General features: G+C 41.8%; 1 protein-coding gene across 4 annotated transcripts in view; it reads right to left on the reverse strand.

The window, feature by feature from the left end:
* CACNB2 (calcium voltage-gated channel auxiliary subunit beta 2) overlaps positions 1-12,587 on the reverse strand; it is a 373,095-nt gene extending 360,508 nt beyond the window's left edge. The window contains exons 1-2 of one of the 4 annotated variants that reach the window (XM_032880872.1): positions 12,375-12,587; positions 3,345-3,437 (exon numbers count right to left, since the gene is read on the reverse strand). In XM_032880872.1, coding sequence (XP_032736763.1) covers positions 3,345-3,437; positions 12,375-12,494 — 213 coding nt within the window. In that variant the 5' untranslated portion in view covers positions 12,495-12,587. Of the gene's footprint in view, positions 1-3,344; positions 3,438-11,986; positions 12,038-12,374 lie in introns of those variants that run through there. The other 3 variants (XM_032880874.1, XM_032880871.1, XM_032880873.1) reach the window with 3 other exon arrangements.
* Between the last annotated feature and the right edge of the window lie 6,939 nt (positions 12,588-19,526).

Raw genomic sequence — 19,526 nt, forward strand, 5'->3', positions numbered from 1 at the left:
TTACGGCTGCCGTAACGACACCACAGATTGGGTGGTTTACCCAACAGAAATTTATTTTCTCACAGCTCTGGAGGCTGGAATTTCACGATCACAGAGCTAGCAGGGTGGGCTTCTGGCGAGACTTCTCTCCTTGGTTTGCAGATGGCTCTCTCCTCACTATGCCCTCACATGGCTATTTTACTGAGTGCACATATTCTTCGTATCTCTCTCTTAAAAGGATACCAGTCCTGCAGGGATTAATGGTCCCACTCTTACGAGCTCATTTAACCTTGCTGCCTCCATACAGACCCTCCAAATACAATCAGCATAGGAATCTGGGGAAGCCACAACTCTGTTCATAACAAGTGCTATGATATTCTGTCAGTTATTTATTTTTGAAATTCTCAATTGTTTTTTTTTTAATGAAATTTTCACATTTTCGACCTCTGAAGCTTTCTAAAGTACCCAGTGCTTCCTAAAGAGTCTTAAAAGTCTTTACAAATGATATAGTTGTAAAAATATAATTCTAATGTTTCAAAGTTGTATGGAAACTATTTTTAATTCAAGGGCAGGCATATAACCTAACTGCAAGATATTTTTAAATGGATCCCACTTAAAGGGACTACTTTTCCAACATCAATTGTACATACGCCCCAGCCACAGACAAGGAAGTAACATACACTGACACGAGTCACTTGTTTAACAAAACGTCTACTTATGATAAAAAAAAAATACTTAAAAGATGTTTTTCCAGATTATTTAATAATCTAACATATGCTTATCATTACTATCCATGATACACTTCTTGAGATACTCTGATGACGCCATTTCTAATATGTATCTAGCTCTGGCAAAGGTAGCTTCTGCTTATTTTCAAATAGCAGTGACATACAAATGCTGCTTTAAACAAATAGAGATTAAATTATCAAAGGAAAACTATGGCTTTTAAACTCGGCATTCTTGCCAAAGACACTGGTTTTCCTTCTGTGACAGAAAGACACTAGTACATCAGGGTTCTCAAGCCTGTGTAATCATGACCTCAAATCTATGCCATATGGAGCACCTTTTACTCTGTTGAGATTCAAGGACACAGGCTTTATTTCCAGGAGATGGACCTTTAGGATAGACTTTTTTTTTTTTTTTGGTCTTCTTAAATGTTCACATATGTTTTAGCAATATATATCTAAATGTACAGTAAGTAGTTTAACAGCTCTCATTATTATTTAATTGAAGTTTTTTTAAATTTATTCATTTGAGAGAGAGAGAGAGAGCAGGAGCTGGGGGAAGGGGCAGAGGGAGAAGCAGGCTATCTCCTGATCAGGGCCCCAGCCAAAGACAGACGCTTAACCAACTGAGCCACCCAGGTGCCCCCCTCTTTATTATTTGTAATTGTGTTTCAAGCACAGAATCTCACACCCAGAGAACACAAAGCCAAAAGGAAGCTATCATGACAAAAAAAGAAATTCCAGGTAACTTACATGCAGTGCGGCAATCACTCCTTAACGAATGAACTTAATGAATTAAGCTCTCAAAATACCATAAAAGGGGAATTCACAGCCAAAGAGACAACTGGAACATAAAGTCCAGTGACTGTCTTGGAAGGACATTGTTACAGAGCTAAACTGGGCTATCATGGGCTCTGTACGATTAATTTCTATTCACAATCTCTTGCCCCACTCCAAACATCAGTTTTTCTTTCCACATAATCTTGACAAGCTGCCTGTCGTTCTGGGTGGCTGTGCTGCAGCTACTCTGGGTCCTAAGAAGCTTATTCTTTTCTGCTTCAGGTCCTCCAGTGCTGGCCCCAAGATGATGACTCACGGCCATGGATTCTCACTCCTCTGGTTCAATCTCCTTGGCCCAGAGGCAGAATAAATGGATGCTTGACATGGTAACTTTCCTTTAACTGATTCACTGAAGCTAAGCAGCTATTTCTCAAGATCCTTCATTTATTCTTAGGACCATGACGCCCCAGTTCTGCCCACCATGACTTCAGGCCAATGCATACACCTTTGGCTCCTCTGCTACCCTTCCTGGCTCCTTCTGACACCAGTAAAACATAGCTCCAGGGTTGGGCCATGCTTGGCTCCGCCTTCTTTTCTCTTTCTAAATGTTTCTTAGAAAAAGAGCTCCATTCTTTCTTAACCAACTATCTTTCTAATTTCCTGTCGCTGAAACAATTTTTCATTGGCACGGACCCGAACCAAGATTTTTCCAGTTGCGTGTCAGTTACTCAGACATGCCTTTGGCATTCCTGACATTGCAAGGTGGGAACAGGCGAGACCCAGGAGGGCCCAACCTTGGTCTGTGTCAGGACAGGGGAAGGAGGGGGAAACCAGCCAAGAACAGAATCGCTGCTGGTACAGCAGGTATAGACATTTAAGCTACTAACTAACTGTGGGGGAGAACTGTGGGAGCAGGGATGCCAGAAGCAATGGGGAGAGTTGGCAACCAAAAGAATTAAGAGCAGTTTTTCTGGTGGACCTCTATTGTCTGGGAGAACAAGCGGTCACCGACAAATCACTCGCAAGCACAAGAGTCAAAAACTGGGGGACCTTGGGCCGTGGAATCAGGTTGTGTCTAGCACTGTTCTGTGCAATTCCTTCCCCACCGAGAAATGTTCGATGAAGATACACACCTACACCCGAAGAAACTTAAGTCTAGAGCAGAACCTATTGTCCTCAGTCATCGGGCTGCCTGTGCTCTTGCTCTGGGGGTTCTAGTCCCTTCTGTTAGCACATACGAATGTTCCTATAAGGAAAGCGCTCATGCTGACTTTTTGGGGAATGGCTGGAAACTGCTGCCCAGGACTACACTGCCTGGTACCTGGCATAAAGGCTACGTCTCCCAAAGGCAGTTTAAATTATTCCTCAAAGATAACACGCGCTTTATGTAACCTTAGTAGCTTCAAACATTCCAAGACGAAACACGATTTCCTCTTTGACAGTCTGAACGTCGAGAGGGAAAAAGAAAACTCAAGTGAGAGGAACACCAGTATTTCGATTTCATAGCTGGCCACACAGATACCCACTGAGATCCCCTCTTCCCCAGCCGAAGAAAACCTCCAAATCTGTAATCATTTCTGCTGGAGTTCCCTTATTTTGTTATGAAGAAATCCTTCTTCCTGGCAAGACCAACTTGCCAGGAAAGGTTGTAATTATCGCACGGTCTCACTTAAAATTTAAATATTTTAACTATCACATGAAACGGCACACTTTTCACTTCAACTAGAAGTAAGTATAATAACACCATATAAGTCTTAAGGATAATGGTATAAAATCACCTTCAAAAACAAAACAAAACAAAACCAACAAAATTCATTTGAATATACTTTTCCAGACCAGAAATTTTAAAAGCTCTCTTACCTGCCGAACAAAACTATTTGAGGTAGTGTCAGAGGAAGTGCTCCCATCGGATCCTTTAAATCTATTTTTCCTTCTAGCTCCTTTTCCATATGACTGCAAAAAAAAAAAAAGAAAAAGAAAGAAAAAAAAGGCAAATGAGAAATCTAGGCCTACTGCTAGGAAGAAGTCAAAAACCAAAACAAATATAAATTGCCATCATATGGGCATTGTTTGAAAATTATTATTGCTGGAATCACAAGTATTTATTTCAAAACAGTGAGTTAATAGGGAGGAGAGGTTTCTAGACAAAACATTTAATAATTCTTGAATTAAAACAAATTATGTTATCTGTTCGCATATGGGTCATCAACAGGCAAAGCCACCAAAGATAAAACATTTAAGAGCAAGGATTTCAGGGCAGGAGAGTGCAGAGCTGCAGCTGTTAAGGAGAGAGAAAAGATCATGAGTCCAAGCCTCTTGGACAGCACGAATGCAACAGTTTTGCGTGCCCTGAGATGCCATTTCCAGTGCCACTGGGCCTCCATTTTTGCTTTTTTTCATGTTTTAATTGGTAATCCCATAGCTACTTGTAGAAGTATATGGTAGCCGAAGAACACTGTATAATATGAATTCTGATTACCTTGAAATACACACATCTACACATGCACGGGTCTACATGGAACATGAATGAAAACATGGTGCCAATTCCTCCCCTGACCATATGGATCTAGAAACGGCTTCAGAAGTGGTGAAAGGCTTCTTCTGTAAGTGGTCATGAACTGGATGAAATTGAAATGCCTTATAAAAATATCTGGCCCAGGGGCGCCTGGGTGGCTCAGTGGTTAAAGCCTCTGCCTTTGGCTCAGGTCATGATCTCAGGGTCCTGGGATCGAGCCCCACACGGGCTCTCTGCTCAGCAGGGAGCTTGCTTCCTCCTCTCTGTCTGCCTGCTTGTCTGCCTACTTGTGATCTCCGTCTGTTAAATAAATAAAATCTTAAAAAAAAAATAAAAAAAAAAATCTGGCCCATTGTGGTAATGTTTGCATGTGATAGGAAAATCAAAATCACTTCATGATTTTGCTGAGAATGCGAGAAAAATAAATTTTATAGAATAAAATTTTATAGAATAATTAGATAAATAGGTAATTTTATAGAATAATAGCAATAAGAAGACAAGCATTTAAGAACAGGAGGTTAAGAGCAAGACCATTTGCTTCCACACCACGATAGAGCCAAGCATGAACCTATGCTAATGAACTTGCTTTTTCTAATATTATCTATTTACACTCAGAGCACTAAGAACAAACAATGCATCAATCTCTGTTTAATGCCAGGCATAGGTAAAGTTGTTGCAAATACTGGCCATTAACATATAACTGAAAAATAGCTCAAAACTGTGCCATTAGGTGCAAAGCACATAGGCTGGAATTCTGCCATCACAGACCATGAGCGAATGTCTTAACTGTTCCAAACACCAGTCTTCTCATCTTTCAAATGGGCATATTGCTACTTACTTCATGGGCTTAGGAATTAAAGGAAATAACAGATTCATAGCATTTAGTGTAAGACCTAGTAAGTGATAAGGGCTCAGAATGATATTTTTAAAAGTAATATCCACATACAGATTGGAAGAGTCAGGTAAAGTTGGGGTGAAGGATGTAACATGTTGAGAATGCTTAGGCTCAAAGAGACTTCATGAAATTATCAGCATTTACAAAAGTTAACTTTTTTTAAATTGCTGAGTAAATTGCAGAGCTCAGGTTTTGAAAATACTACTTTGTTCTATTTGATATACACAGATGGTTTTCATTAAAAAAAGAAATATCTTATAAACTATGGTATACGTAGTACTTAGGCAAACTAAGATCTATTACGAACATTTGTGTTATGAGTAACTTAGATGACTTTGCAATCAGTGAAAGGGTGGTACAATCTTAAAGCAAAAATTTTTCTTAACCATGTTTGTTCTCTTTCAAGTATCTACGGGATTTATAGAATACAAATGTGTTTCCATGGCATTTAATTAACTCTCAACTTCATAAAAGGAAAGACAACCTAGGCTGGGCTTTCACAGTGCATCATACAAGGTTCTTCTCACTTAGCAGCTTATTCTTTATACTTATGTAAACACTATTCAGTAAACTGTTGAAAAATAACATTCTTTCAAGAGCGTTCTTCCTTTTCCAATTATTATATAAAGTTTTGGACAGAAGTGTCTTCCAAAGCCTACGGGCACGAAAAGAAAGCACGAAAAGTTCTTTAAAATTAAAAATATTTTTATATTATTGAACATGGGAAAAGACTAATTACCTTTGAAAGCATTTTTTTAAGGCCTAACATGTTTCTTATGGGGGAGGAGGGGCAAACCTGTGTTAAACACACTGTTTTCCTTTCTTTTTTTAAAACACATTGTTTTTCTTCATGAGAGGCATAGATTATCTTTGAGAACAAAGACAAAATAGAATCTTACTCCATCGTGATGTCTTTCCAATACCATCTTGAAATGGGTGGAAAGAGAATATGAAATTCTATCATTGTCTTTTGCTTCAGATTTTTCATGATAAATATATTTTATTATTCTGCTGCTTTGGTGTGTAAGCTTTTTCGTGGCTGTTCACAAATGCACAACAGGCACTGTGAAAACCACACAAAATTTCAGACATTCGGTCCTACAGGAGACAATTTTCTGCAAGAAATTAGACACATTTAAAAAGTGTTTCATTTTAAATGTATGTTAATTTTTCTAAGCCCCTAGGAATACTATTCATAAGTATTACTTTGGATGCTCTTAGCTACCTATACAATATATACTTACGTATATATGTTGGATTATCAGAGTTTTCAAGTGTACTAACACACAGTTTACACACACACAGGCACACACCTATGGCTGAATCCTGTGTAAACTTGTGATAACTTTGAAAAAACTGTACTGTCCTTTAATCACTTAAATTTATGGGGAATGCTTTATTCAAAGTATTAACTTGTTCATGTCTTAATAGTGTCATAGCAAATCCTTATTATGTATTATATATATTAAAAGCTAAAATAGATATGCTTAATGATACCTCTTTTCTGTTCTCTTATGAATTTGAGCAGTTATTTCTCTTCCATAGTGTCCTTGTTAATTTTTATTGTTTTTTATAACAATATCCAAGATCAAGGGAAAAAAACTAAAGCAACTTTTGGAAAGCTAATACAGTCCATTTCAATGTATTTTTTAAAAATGTTAGTGAAAATTTATACTACCATTACAAAACAAAGCTCCCTTTGATCCAATGCATATTTAAAATTAAGTCCATCTTGCTAGAATTACTTTTCTTTAGTTACTTTAAATCCTTGAAAATGAGGACTAGGGTGTTTCATCTGCAGGAATTTAAAAAAAAAAGGAAAGAAAGAAAAAAAAAAGTAAAGGCCAAATCTTCTCAAAATGGAGAAAGACAGTAAAGATTAATTATTCAAATATTTCCTTGACTCAATTTGGAAAAGAAGTATAGTTTTCTTAGTTCAGGGGCTGCTTCAAATGCAGCCTCTTTTAGGACCAGTTGTTTTTCCAAATTTTTTTTTTTAGCAACACTAAATATATAAACACCCAATATGTGAAACGGTTCACAATTAGAGTCGCCCAGATTTCAGGAAGTAAAAGGCAGAAGAGAAAGGGAGTTTGGGTTTGGCCGGAGCGTAAAGTATAAGCCATTATACTCTCCCTGACACATGCAGACCCTAAGTCCTTCTGGGAGCACAGTCTGAAAAGCCACTAATTTCTATTCATTTCCTATTAGTTACATGAAACTGCATGGAAACAAATTATGTCACCATAGCAGAAAGGAGAAAAAGAAAACCGTAAACCGAAATTCTTTTACTTCTCCTACAACATCAACCAAGCTATATCAGATTTCAGAAACAACAACAACAAAAATTTAAGAAATTTCCACAAATATATAAATGACTTATTAAAATGATATTTGACATTCCTCACGATGTTAAGTATCAGCTTCACGTAAATGAATGTCCTCCTTGCTACTAAATAATTTTTGAAACTGGAGTGTAGTTTTAAAATCAGCAAATAAATGTTTATATGTCACAGGTAATTGAAATCTAATTTCTGTCTAGCTGAAATGGACAATAGTAGTTAATTTTGGAAGTTGCCAGTCAGTTGGAGATCTGAGCCCACCCGTGCACACAAAGTTGGCTTGGCAGACCCTGGGGACAGCTTGAGTTATGATGCTGCTTCTGTGGTTGATGGATAGGGTGACAGTCTCCTCCCTACATATTGCTCCCCATAAGCATAATGCTGATACCTGAAATTAGTTTCCATCCCTCTCGATTAGCATTCATTGATATTTATCCCTTTGAGTTGTGGACAAACGCAGCCAGAATGATCCAGAGAGAAATCAGACATTCATTCTCCTCATTTACTGACAGCTCAGTATGAACGGGGTTGTCAGATCCTTTACTTGGAGTGAAGTAATTAAGATTACCTCTCTAGAAAAGGGGAGGTAGGACATCAGTTCTTGTCAATATGGATCAGTTTACACAAAAGCAAAAAGGAATCAAGAGGCAGCATAAAAAGAACTCTTTTGCGGGGTCTGGAGGTAGAGAAGGAAGGAGGGACAAGGCTGGGAAACAGAGAATGTCTAGTGGGAGGGCAGGAGAACTTTGCCCTCTTCATAAGCTGCCTCTAGGCAGGCCTGGAAAGAACTCTGAGACTTTGTTACTTGTGGTGGTGGCATAACTAATTGTAACTCCTTGTCACTGTGAAATTAAACAGTGCCACCTCCCCCTAAGGGGTTAATACATTTTGCTCAGCTTTTCTTGAAAGGACCAAGGCTACATAATTGTGTTAATTCAATGGAATTAAATCCAGCAACAGGTAGACTAAGCCTTTCCGCTCAAGGAAAGACAAAAAGAAAAGAGCCATGAGATCTACAAGACCAACCGAACCCCACATCACTCAATCAGTTACTACATTTCACGTCTTAAAACACACTCAGAAATTCTGATTGGCATGTTTTAAAATTTCTCCCATGCAACACCAGAACAAAAATACCATTCAAGAGGAAAGCCATGGGGGTTAGCAGTGAAGGTTCCAGGAAAACATAAAACACAAGACCCACGATCATTATGTTGGCAGACTGCGGAAGATCGAGCTGTACCTCGGCCGTACAAGTGTTTCTGGAAAACCGTACCCACACGGCTCAAGAGCCACAGGAGGACCGCTGCTGCTCTCTTTAGATAAAGCTCCTTGCTGCAGTGATTCAAGATGTTGCCATTACCAGGCTGTGTTACTACGACATGCTTGAAAAGCATCTGGCAAACTCAGCCGGGGTGGAACCAGCTGGGTTCTGTTGCTAGGAGCAAAGCAAACAGGACCTCTGGTTACTGTCTGTTCATTTTCAGGTGTGCCTAGAGGTGCTGCTCACAACCTCTTTCAGGCCTAACGTGCTGGGATACTGCTTTGTTTCTTCTCCATCTCCTCCTGTGTGTCCATCCTACTCTCAACCCCTCCCACCGGCTTCCCATCCACGCGGCCTCTGTACACTATCAATTCCACTCCCCAGAGAATTACTAGTGCCATATTTTAGACTACCGCTGTCCAGCAGACATGTAAGCCAAGCCACATGTCACTGAAATTTTCTAGTAGCCATATGAAACCGGGAAGCAGCAACAAGTGAAACTAATTGCAGTGATACAACGTATTGAAACCAATACACCCAAAACGTTATCGCTGCCACCTGTTGTCAGTGTAAGAAAGATTAACGTGTATTCTTTATTTCATACCGAGTCTCTGAAATCTGGTGTGTATTTTACATGTATGGCACATCTCAGTTCGGGATACGTGTGGCTAGTGGCTCCAGGAGTGGATAACACAGATTTGGAGCTTTGGAGGGAGAATATGTAATTAGCGCTTTGACTTTGGAAGTAGACCGTGTCCAAGTCTGCACTGAAGCTGTTCAGCAGGCCCCCTAAAAAGCGATGCAATCTGCTTGAATCAGAACTTACCAGGATTTGTAGTTAGGGTTGCCAACTCGGCTCTCACGTAGGAAATAATAGTGGTGTTGTTTATGGCAGTGTGCTGGAGGGAAAGGGTTGGAATGTAGGAGGGTGCCCCATCCCTGGGCAGGATTAATTAATGTAAAAAAAAATGGGCAGTCTGTGAATCTACATCTTTTGCTTTGTTCAAACAGAACTTGGAATAAAATCCAGAGGTAAGACAGAAAGTGTTCTTTAAAGCAAAGATTGCTTAGAGACACCATTTGCAAGTGAAAATTCCATTTCTAAGTATCAGTATCCGCGAAAAGGGCTGCTCCCGAGCTGGACCCCTCCCCCGCCTCTTCTGGAGGCTTTGCTGCTGTCCTGTCCTGCCCAGTGAGATGGACTAGAGACTTTGCCAAGTTCTCACAGCCCTATGATGCCATGATTTATTAGTTATAAAATAAACATGGCCCTGTTTCCCCTCACATAATCGAGGTGATAGAAACACAATTCAAAGAAGACTGCTTTCATTTTTGGAAGGTAGAGAAAGCAAAGAGATAGATGGGGATGTAGTTGAATATTTATACCTCTAACCTGCTTATAATAGCCTTTCCTCCCCTTTTCCTGTCTCTCATGTATTTCTACACTTACTTCCTTAGTCCTGCATATTGAGTCTTTTGACATGTCCCATGCATGGGCCTGCCATCAACATTTTCTTTCCTGTCCCTTCAGATTAGGCCTTATTAACTCTTATCCAAACTGTTTCACCAATCTCCTGTCTGGCAGCTCCACCTCTGGATTTCTAAAACTCTAAAATACCTTCCAGAACATTCCCAGGTAAATCTTCTGAATAAGCTGTTATGCAACTCCTTGGCTGAACCCCTTCCATGGTTCTTCATCATTCCTTACACCGCTGGTTCCAACGCTTCCAAGATGTGGCCTCAAACTGCCTTGTGAGTCTTACGTCTAACTATGCCTGCTCTGTACCATTCCGTACTCTCTTCAAGCTACACATGAGAAATATGTGATAAGACTTATAACTTCTGTGACTTCACTTCCTGTATGTCTCCCACCATCTCTCTGACAATCTCTGGTCAAATCTCACCCATCCTTGGACTCTCTTCTCAAAAGCCACCTCTTCTATGAAGCCCTTAAGGATTACTCCGCATAGAATTTCTGTGATCCTTCCTCCTTGGAAAGCAAGATTCAGTACTTCTTTTACAGTCCTCTACCAGACAATTGTCATACAGGTGTCACACTGGCAGCTACTAGAATATCAGTTCTCTGAGGATAGCAGTGGTGTCTCCTCACATCTGAATCACTTCCACCTTGCAGTTAACAACAAATACTTGTTGACTTACATTTAATGATGTAAATCACTGAGTGAATTTCGTATTTCTTATCTAAATGCAGTCATGCTTTCGGTCAGCCTCAACTTTGATCTCCAGGAATCCAAGAACTCTTTTTATCACAAGAACAAACTTTAAAAAAGAAAAAGAAAAAGAAAAATCCCTGAAGGGAGATCAAAGGGAAAAAAAGGGTCTAAGAGTCCTTCCTTCTATCAAAATTCAAGACCTTCACCCTGGAATAACAGAGTTCTCTGAGTACATTTCTCACTCTCATCTAACCTGATTAAGTGTCTTGATAAAATCAGGAGCCTAGAACAAATGTGACATGTGTTGGTAAGAATTCAGGTCCCCTGGCAGAAACTAGATGGAAATGTAGGTGACTAGTTACAGGTCCCCCCTCTGGTTCAGCAGTGGAACAGCCCACGGCTGCCTAAAAAGCTAGCTGTCCTACCCTTATGAAAGAAATGGGTTCCTCATTACACGACTTCTTGGTTTCTACATTTCCCCCCCATCTCAAATCAAAGTGAATTATGTGTTTTAAGTTAGCAAGGTTATTTCCCAGTGGTTAAAGAAAGTTCACTAAAGCTCCACATTTATAAGGTTTTTGTAAATCTAGGAATATGTCACCACCACATTTACCATCTAGCAAACGTAGGCTTGAAATCAGCAAGCTCGTATCGCTAAGCAAAGAGTTATTTCCCCAAAATAAGGCTTGAAATAGAACCCTAACCTCTTCCCGGCACTCGCCAAGCGGCCCCACAGCTAGGAGTCTTAAGTCATTTCCCTGCTAGGATAAAAGTTGAGAGACTCCTTACCGCTGAGACCTGGAGGTGTCTGTAATCCAAACTGTACCTGCCAAAGCCTTACGTAAAAGCCACCACCTTATCATTGCCCAACGCCTACAACTGACATCTCCTATTTCACAACGGAGCAGCAAACCGGAATTTTTCCAGAAACCGCTAATCCTCATCGGAGAGGACGGTGGTCCTGAAGCTCCCTGGAATGGCCAACATTTCAGGGGAAATGGAAAAATAAAAAACTTTTCGCGTCCCCAACTCGCTTTAAGAGAAAGAAACGAGGAGGGGTGCAGGCAAACGGTGGCAAGCGGCGCGAGCGGAGCTGAGCTGTCAAGGAGGCAGAACTAGCCAGGTGCGGGGGGTGGGGGTGGGGCAGGGCTGCGCCCGGAGGCCCGGCCCGAAGCCCCCCCTCCCCCTGCCCACCTCTACCCCCTCCCTCGCCCCCTCCCCACCGCAGCTCCGAGCTCGCCCGGAAGGGTCGGCGTCGGAGCCCGAGCCAGAGCCGCGGGGAGCCGAGCCCCTCCCGCCCACCCGGACTCACGATCTTGAGCAGGTCCAGTCCACTCGCCTGGTTCATGTCTCTCCATGCGCCTCTCCCGGGAGGGGGCGAGGAGGGCTCACCGAGCAGCCCCGGGGCAGCAGCCTCTGGAGACCGGGAGGTCTCCCCCCGCCCCTTCCCACTCGCTTTTCGGAAGCAGAGAAAAATGGAAGCCGCGGAAGAGCCAGGGACAGGCGAGAAGGGGCAGGGTCCCCGGCGCCAGGAGAGGAGAAGCGGGTGGCAAAGGGCGAAGGGAGAGGGGGTGGCGGAGGAGACCCAGGCGGGAGGGAGCGGCCAGGCGAGGGATCCTAGCGGAGGAGGCGGCGGGAGAGCGCGAGGTCGGCGCCCCGGCTGCTCACAAAGAAAGGAGAAGGCGCGGCGCTCTCGCTACCTGTGCGGCCGCTCCGAGCGCCCCCGCGGGAGCCGCGTTCTCCAGCAGTTCCATCGGGATCTCCTGCGCCACCGCCGCCGCCGCTGTGGGAGGCGACTTGGACATGTCGCTTTGGACCATTGGCGAAAAGTCGGCTGGAAGCGAGCAGTCAGCCCCTCGCGGCGGGTCCCCTCCTCCCCTCCCCCGCCCCCCGCCGCCCGCTGCCCGCTCCGGGGGCTGCCCGGGGCTCGGCGCCGCGCTCGCCGCTCTCAGGGCGCGGGACCGGGCCGGGCCATTTTGAAAAGCGAGACGCGGGGCGGCGGCGGGCCGGGCTCGCGGCCGGGCGGCCGGGCAGGGCGAGCGCAGAGCTGCGGCGACGACGGGGACGGGAGCCGCGGGCGCCGGGAAGGTCCTCGCCGGGGAGGGAGGAGGGAGCTCGGGGAGCGCGAGCCCAGGGGGAGGCGCGTCGGAAAGCGAGAGTGACACGGCAGCCGAGCGCCGAAAAGTTCCCCGCGGGAGGCGCGGGCCGCGTGGGCTCCGGCCCAGCCGCTGCGCGTCTCCGTGGCACGCGCGCTGGAAAGTTTTCAAAGCCACGAAAGCGAGGCCTTGCGCCCGGGAGCTTCCTCGCTCGGGCTGCCGGGCTCGGCTCCCCCGGCTCCCCCGGCTCCCCAGCCACCTCGCGGGCAGCCTGGCAGCCCGCGGGCGGGAGAGGGGCGGGAGCGGCGGAGAGCGCCCGGGCTCCGCTCCTAAACTGGACTCCTGGGATCCGTGGAGGCCTCCAGCGGCCCCCGGGCGCGGGCGTCTGCCGGGGCAGCCCGTGAGCGCGGGAAGGCACTTGACGGTGGCAGTGACGGGGGCGCGGGGAGGAGCAGAAAAGACGCGGGGCTGAGGACCCGAGCACCGGCAGCTGGTCTCCTCCGCTACGTCCCAAAGCACCACTTCCCAGCCCCAGCCCGAAGTTCTTCCTTCATGACTCCTGTCTGACTCCGTGCCAAACAGCGCTGCTTTCCCCGGAGTGCGCTTTTTCTGCAAAGTGGAGAAGTCTTCCTGGCACGTTTTGGGCAAAATAAGCACTTTTTTACTATCCCGAATTCTTGGTCATGAGAGTAGTGGACATGAGCAAGAACATTTCACTTAAACAGCAAAAGGCTCACTTTTCTACTCGAGCGTGCCTCTTCTTTCAACAAAGGTTACTGCAGCGAAACTCAGGAGAACCAGTCGTCCAGGCATCAGTGTGATCTCTGTCAAATAAATAAATAAAATCTAAAAAAAAAAAAAAATACCACGTCTACGGTTTGGTGTGATGAAATATACATACAGAAATGTAGTCCACGAGGCTTCAACTGCCTTTTATATTAAATGACTGTGGGACGCAGTACTTGTTCATCTCAAAGATCAACAGCCGAAACCCATCTCCATCATAAGCTAATTTTAGTCAGGATGAAAGAATAGGTTTTGGTAAGGTTAAAAATTTAGGCATATCCATTGGGTCCCTGGTTTTCCTAATCTTTGACGTTAAAAGGGTCATTTTTACTTAAAGTTTCACTGACTGTTAAAGAGAAGCACTAAAATATTGGATAATAATAATAATGATAATATGACATTTTGAAAAACAACAGACTGGGAAGCTGGGAGGCTCTTGGTTAGGATGTGGGTGAGGAGCCCCATGACAAGGGAGAGGGTACCCTTTGCTTTCTAGCCAAGGCTGGAAGTCTCCGCAGAACCCTGGCTAAGAATTGTGGGGGGGTCGGTGGGGGGAACAGTGGTGTTTTATATGTATTCATGTGTATATGTGTGTATATATATATGTGTACAAAAAATACAAAAGATATTGTACTTAAAGTTTTGGATTCATTGTCTATTTTAACTTCATGATCTGCTGACGATATCACCCTCCTAGGTCTATTCATTTGACAAAACTATTTGGTTCTCTTGAGAGAGTGTTCAAATTTCAGGGGTAACATGAAGTCTAGTTCTCTTGTAGACTGGAAGCTGTGTGGTAGGAGCCCCGCATATTCATCAGAGCACATTCAAATCTAGTAAGTTGCCCTGAGTTCTTTCAACAGTCAGTCAATAAAGTTTATTTCAAGCTTTCATTGCGTGCCCCTGGGGGAATACAGACAACAAAAACCAGGTCTGTTGGGGCTTATAGTCTAGTTAATAAGCACTTAGAAACCAATCAATACACACTTGTTGATGGAAGATAGGAAGGGAGGGAGGGAGGGAGGGAGGATTCTAACATGGTCTTTAAAAACACCCAGTTGGATGAAACTTTGTGTCTTCCCAAGACATCTGTGTGATTTCTTATAGTGTACTTAATTATCTGTGCATTCACTTTCATTTATGACCATCAGGGAAATGGAATTTTGTCTTTCATCACATTTTTAAAGAGATCACAAAATAGCAAGACAACCTTGAAAATAATTTTTTTTTAGATTTTTATTTATTTATTTGACAGACAGAGATCACAAGTAGGCAGAGAGAGATAGAGGAGGAAGCAGGCTCCCGCTGAGCAGAGAGCCTGATGCGGGGCTCGATCCCCGGACCCTGGGATCACGACCTGAGCTGAAGGCAGAGGCTTTAACCCACTGAGCCACCCAGGCACCCTGAAAATAATTTTTAATAGTACTTATAGCCAAAGGGCCTGTAAAGTTTGTGCCAAAGGACAAGTGAAGTTTGAAATAAATGTTCATGTGTGATCCAGTATATAAATTATATCAAACTGTTTTTGTTTTTTCTACCACTACATAGTTTCTTGAGAACAACCAATTGTGTCTTACTCATTTTAGTATTCCTAGCATTGAGCATGGTGTCGGGCACTTAGATGAAGCCTGAAAACACAAGTTGCATAAATGAATGAATAAATGATCTCTCTTCATGTGTCTTAAAACATAGCATACAACTTGGCAAGTTCTAACATAGGAAGACATTTACCTAATCATAATTTCCATGAAAGCATTATATTAATTCTTTCTTTATAACCTGTGCTAATTTAGTGTATTGAACAGTAACACAATGCAATGTACCTGTTCAGACTCTAGTCTGCTTTTTAAAGGTTTCAAATAAAATGTAAGGCAATGTTACTCTTACGTAAAAAAGGAAACACTGTCAGAATAAATATAGATAGCAAAAAGTTTGAGAGGGGCATCTGGGTGGCTCAGTCGGTTAAGCCTCTGCTTTCAGCTCAGGTCATTATCCTGGGGTCCTGGGATGGAGCCCCATGTTGGGTTCTCTCCTGAGTGGAGAGTCTGCTTCTCCCTCTTCTTCTCCCTCTGTGCCCAGCCCCTCTCTCAAATAAATAAATAAAACCTTAAAAAGAAAAGAAAAAGGTTTGAGAAGCTTATTAGGGATGCTTTCTATCATGGTCAGTTTTGTTTTTAATATACCTTGACTTTTGCAGTTTTTAAAAGCCACAGATGAATGCTAAAATTTGATAAGTGAAGCCTAATTCTTTTCAATGTTAAAAGTTATGCAGATGTACTCTAGCAATAATGGATGTACAGTCCTCAGTGGAGGCATTCAAATGCAGATGACTAATTTGTTCAAGCTGTATGTAAACTTCAGCCTGCTCATTAGCCCTTGTAATGGACAGGCATATTATGGGCATTACTAATGCTCTGAAATGAGAACAGGGGCCAGGAAGAAACACTGGCCAAGGAAGCCAGAAGTTTAAAAGAATTGGTTTTTCTTCCCCTCCAAGTGAGAGAAACAGTGATTACAATTACTTTACTCCTCTCTCCCTTGCAGATTTTTGACTATATTTAAGACCTTGGAGTAAGAGCTCTCTGGGACAGATAAGCACCATGTGTGATTTTTTTTTTTCATTTTACTTAGTAAATCATTTTTCACCACATTACGGTTCCAGATCTCTGTCATTATGTATAGCACTTTTATAGAGATACACCTGTATCCACCACTGACCTAACTTGTTACGATGCATTCCACAAAGTTATCATTTGCTTTTTGTAAACTTACACTATAAAATGAGTGTCATGATTATAGATTGTTGTTTAAAAGCATATAAAGGCTCAAGCAAACCCAGTATAAGGGGGATAAGTGTGTGTGTGTGTGTGTGTGTGTGTGTGTGTGTGTGTGTAGGTCACAACTGAAATATACAAGTAGTCAGGGAAAGCTTAATTTCATTTCCAAAGAAAAGGCCTCATAGAAGTATCAAGATTTCATGAGTTCCTAGAACTAGAAGACAGAACTCTGGAGTGTCTAATATTCTATATCACTTTTTTAGTTTATAAAGCACATTCATTTGTTATTTATTTCTCACCTAAACCCTGTTATAACAACTGGTACCTTTGTTTACATACAAGGTGCCAGGCTTTGTGTGAAGGATTTATATACCTCATCTCATCTATGAATTAGAAATCAGTATTCCCTATGTTCATTAGGATAAGTCCGATTGCTCTAACAAGTACATCTTAAATATTTTGTGGATCAGAGAACAATCAAGAGGATTGTATAAACTACGGAAACCTGCCTTATCAAGAAACACATCTGCATTTCCATATGTAGAGCTGTCAGCTTATTCATAGCTGCGATTCCCAGCTGTCCATGTCTCTTTCTTATGGAACCTGTGTTTTAAGCTGGGCACATTGGTAGCTAGAATAAAAGACTGTGTATTTCCCAGTCTCTGTTGCAACGAGATGCAGCTATGTGGCTACATTCTGCAGACTACTGAGAAGTATCCATAAAAGGGAGAGAAAAGCTTTTATTCCTCTTCTTCCTTCCAGCTGACGACCGGATCGTGGATGTATTAGCTAAGCTATGAGTGGACATTTTAGACAATGAAGACACATAAAAGCCACATGCTGAAATTCAACGAGCAAGGGGAAAAAAGGTGCTTGGGTCACTGATGGCACCACAAAGCCACCACAGCCACTCTGAATTGCTGACTTTCAGACTTGTGAGGCAGAAATAAGCATTTAGATTGCTTAAGCTTCTGTTACCTTATTTAGGTCTTCTGATAAGTCATACCAAACCTAACCAGCCTAGTGATCATTTCATTACTCAAAACATTTTTTTTTCTTTTAAAATTAAATTTCAGGATGCCTGGGTAGTTCAGTTGGCTAGGTGTCTGCCTTTGGCTCAGGTCACGATCTCAGGGTCTTGGGGTAAGTCCTACATCAGGCCCCTTGCTCAGCGAGAGTCTGCTTCTCCCTCTGCTTGTTGCTCCCCCTGCTTGTGCTCTTTCTCTCTCTGACAAATAAATAATTTTTTTAAAAATTAACTTTTTTAAGTGTAATTTACCTTATCTTGAGTTTATATATCAGGGGAATGCTGGCCTCATAAAGTAAAGGCTGGTGTTGGGATATGTTTCTTCATGTTCTATATTCTGGAAGAGTTTATACAGACTTAGTCATACTTCTTTAGTACATATTTGGAAGAATTCACTAGAGGATCTGGAGTTTTCTGTGTTTTTAATATTGATTCAATTCCCTTAATTGATGTGGGGTTAGTCAGGTTATTTTTTCTTGATCCTTGATAGTTCAAGTGTTTCAAAAAATTTGTCCATTTCATCTTTATCAGTTTTATTGACATAAAGATGTTATAAGTATTCTCTTACTATTCTTTGAATGTCTGTAGGCTCTACAGTGACATTTTCCTTTTTGTTCCTGATATTAATAATTTGCATTCTTTCTTTTCCTCTTGATTACTCTGGCTAAGGGCTTATCAATCAATCTTCTCAAATAAACTTTAGGTTTCATTGATTTTCTTATTTTTCTGTTTTCTCTTGTTTTAAATTTCTGCTCTTATATTTATTATTTTCTTCCTTCTTTTTTTAAAAGATTTCTTTATTTATTATAAAGAAGATGTGAGATATATATATATATATATATATATATATATATATATAATGCAGCCATTAAAAAAAACCTCTGAAATCTTGCCATTTGCAATAATGTGGATGGAAGTAGAGGGTATTATGCTTGGCAAAGTCAACCAGAGAGGGACAATTATCATATGATCTCATTAATTTGAGGAATTTGAGAAATAAGAGAGAGGATCATAAGGGAAGGGAGAGAAAAATGATACAAGATGAAGCCAGAGAGGGAGACAAAACCATAAGAGACTCTTAATCTCAGGAAATAAACTAGGGGTTGCTGGAGGGGAGGAGGGTGGGAGGAATGGGGGGTTGGGTGATGGACGTTCGGGAGGGAATGTGCTATGGGGAGTGCTGTGAATTATGTAAGACTGGTGATTCACAGACCTGTACCCCTGAAACAAATGATACATTATATGTTAATAAAAAGATAATAAAAGTTTTGCCTATGGAAGAGTAAAAAAAAAAAAAGATTTATTTTAGAGAGAGAGCACAAGTGGGACAGGCTGAGGGAGAGGGAGAGAGACAATGTCAAGCAGACTCCTAATTGAGAACAGAGCCAGAGGTGGGGCTCGATCCCATGACCCTAAGATCACAACCTGAGCCAAACCAAGAGTCGATGCTTAAGTGACTACACTACCTACGCGCCCCCTATTTTCTTCCTTCTTCTGGCTTTGGGCTTGTTTTTTCTCTTCTTTTCTCCTGATTTCTTAAGATGAAAGTTTAGAACTTTTCATATTTTACTTCTGTCCTAATATGAACATTTGATCGCATACATTTTCCTTTAAGCACCTAGTTAGATAAATCCAGTGATTCTGACTTGTGTTTTTCTGTTCATGTAATTCAGAATATGTGCCAATGTTCTCTGTGATTTCCTCTTTCAACCCTGGGTTATATAAAAGTCAGTTCTTGAAGCTTTAAATACATAGGCGTTTTTCTGCTTTTGATTTTTAGTTTGACTCCATCGTAATTGGAGAATATACTTTGTGTATTCCCAATCATTTTAAATTTGATGAGGTTGGCTTTATGTTTGTGGTTCAGGAAATCATCTACCTTGGTGAATTTTTTTTGCGTGTATTTGAAAATAATTCGTATTCTAGTGTTGTTGGGGGGAATGTTAGAGAAAAACAGATTAGATTAAGTTGCTTGGAGTGTTTTTCAGGTCTTCAATATCTGAACTTTTCTTTTTCTTTGTCTACTTATTTGGTCAATTAATGAGAAAGGAGTGTTGGAGTCTACAAATATAATTTTGGATTCTTTTAATTCATTATTTTTAAATTTTTTTCTTGTGATAAAATACATATGAAATTTACCATCTTAGCCATTTCTAAGTGCACATT

The sequence above is a fragment of the Lontra canadensis genome, unplaced genomic scaffold (assembly GCF_010015895.1).
Source record: "Lontra canadensis isolate GAN:19392208 unplaced genomic scaffold, GSC_riverotter_1.0 scaffold72, whole genome shotgun sequence".
Classification (NCBI taxonomy): Eukaryota; Metazoa; Chordata; class Mammalia; order Carnivora; family Mustelidae; genus Lontra; species Lontra canadensis.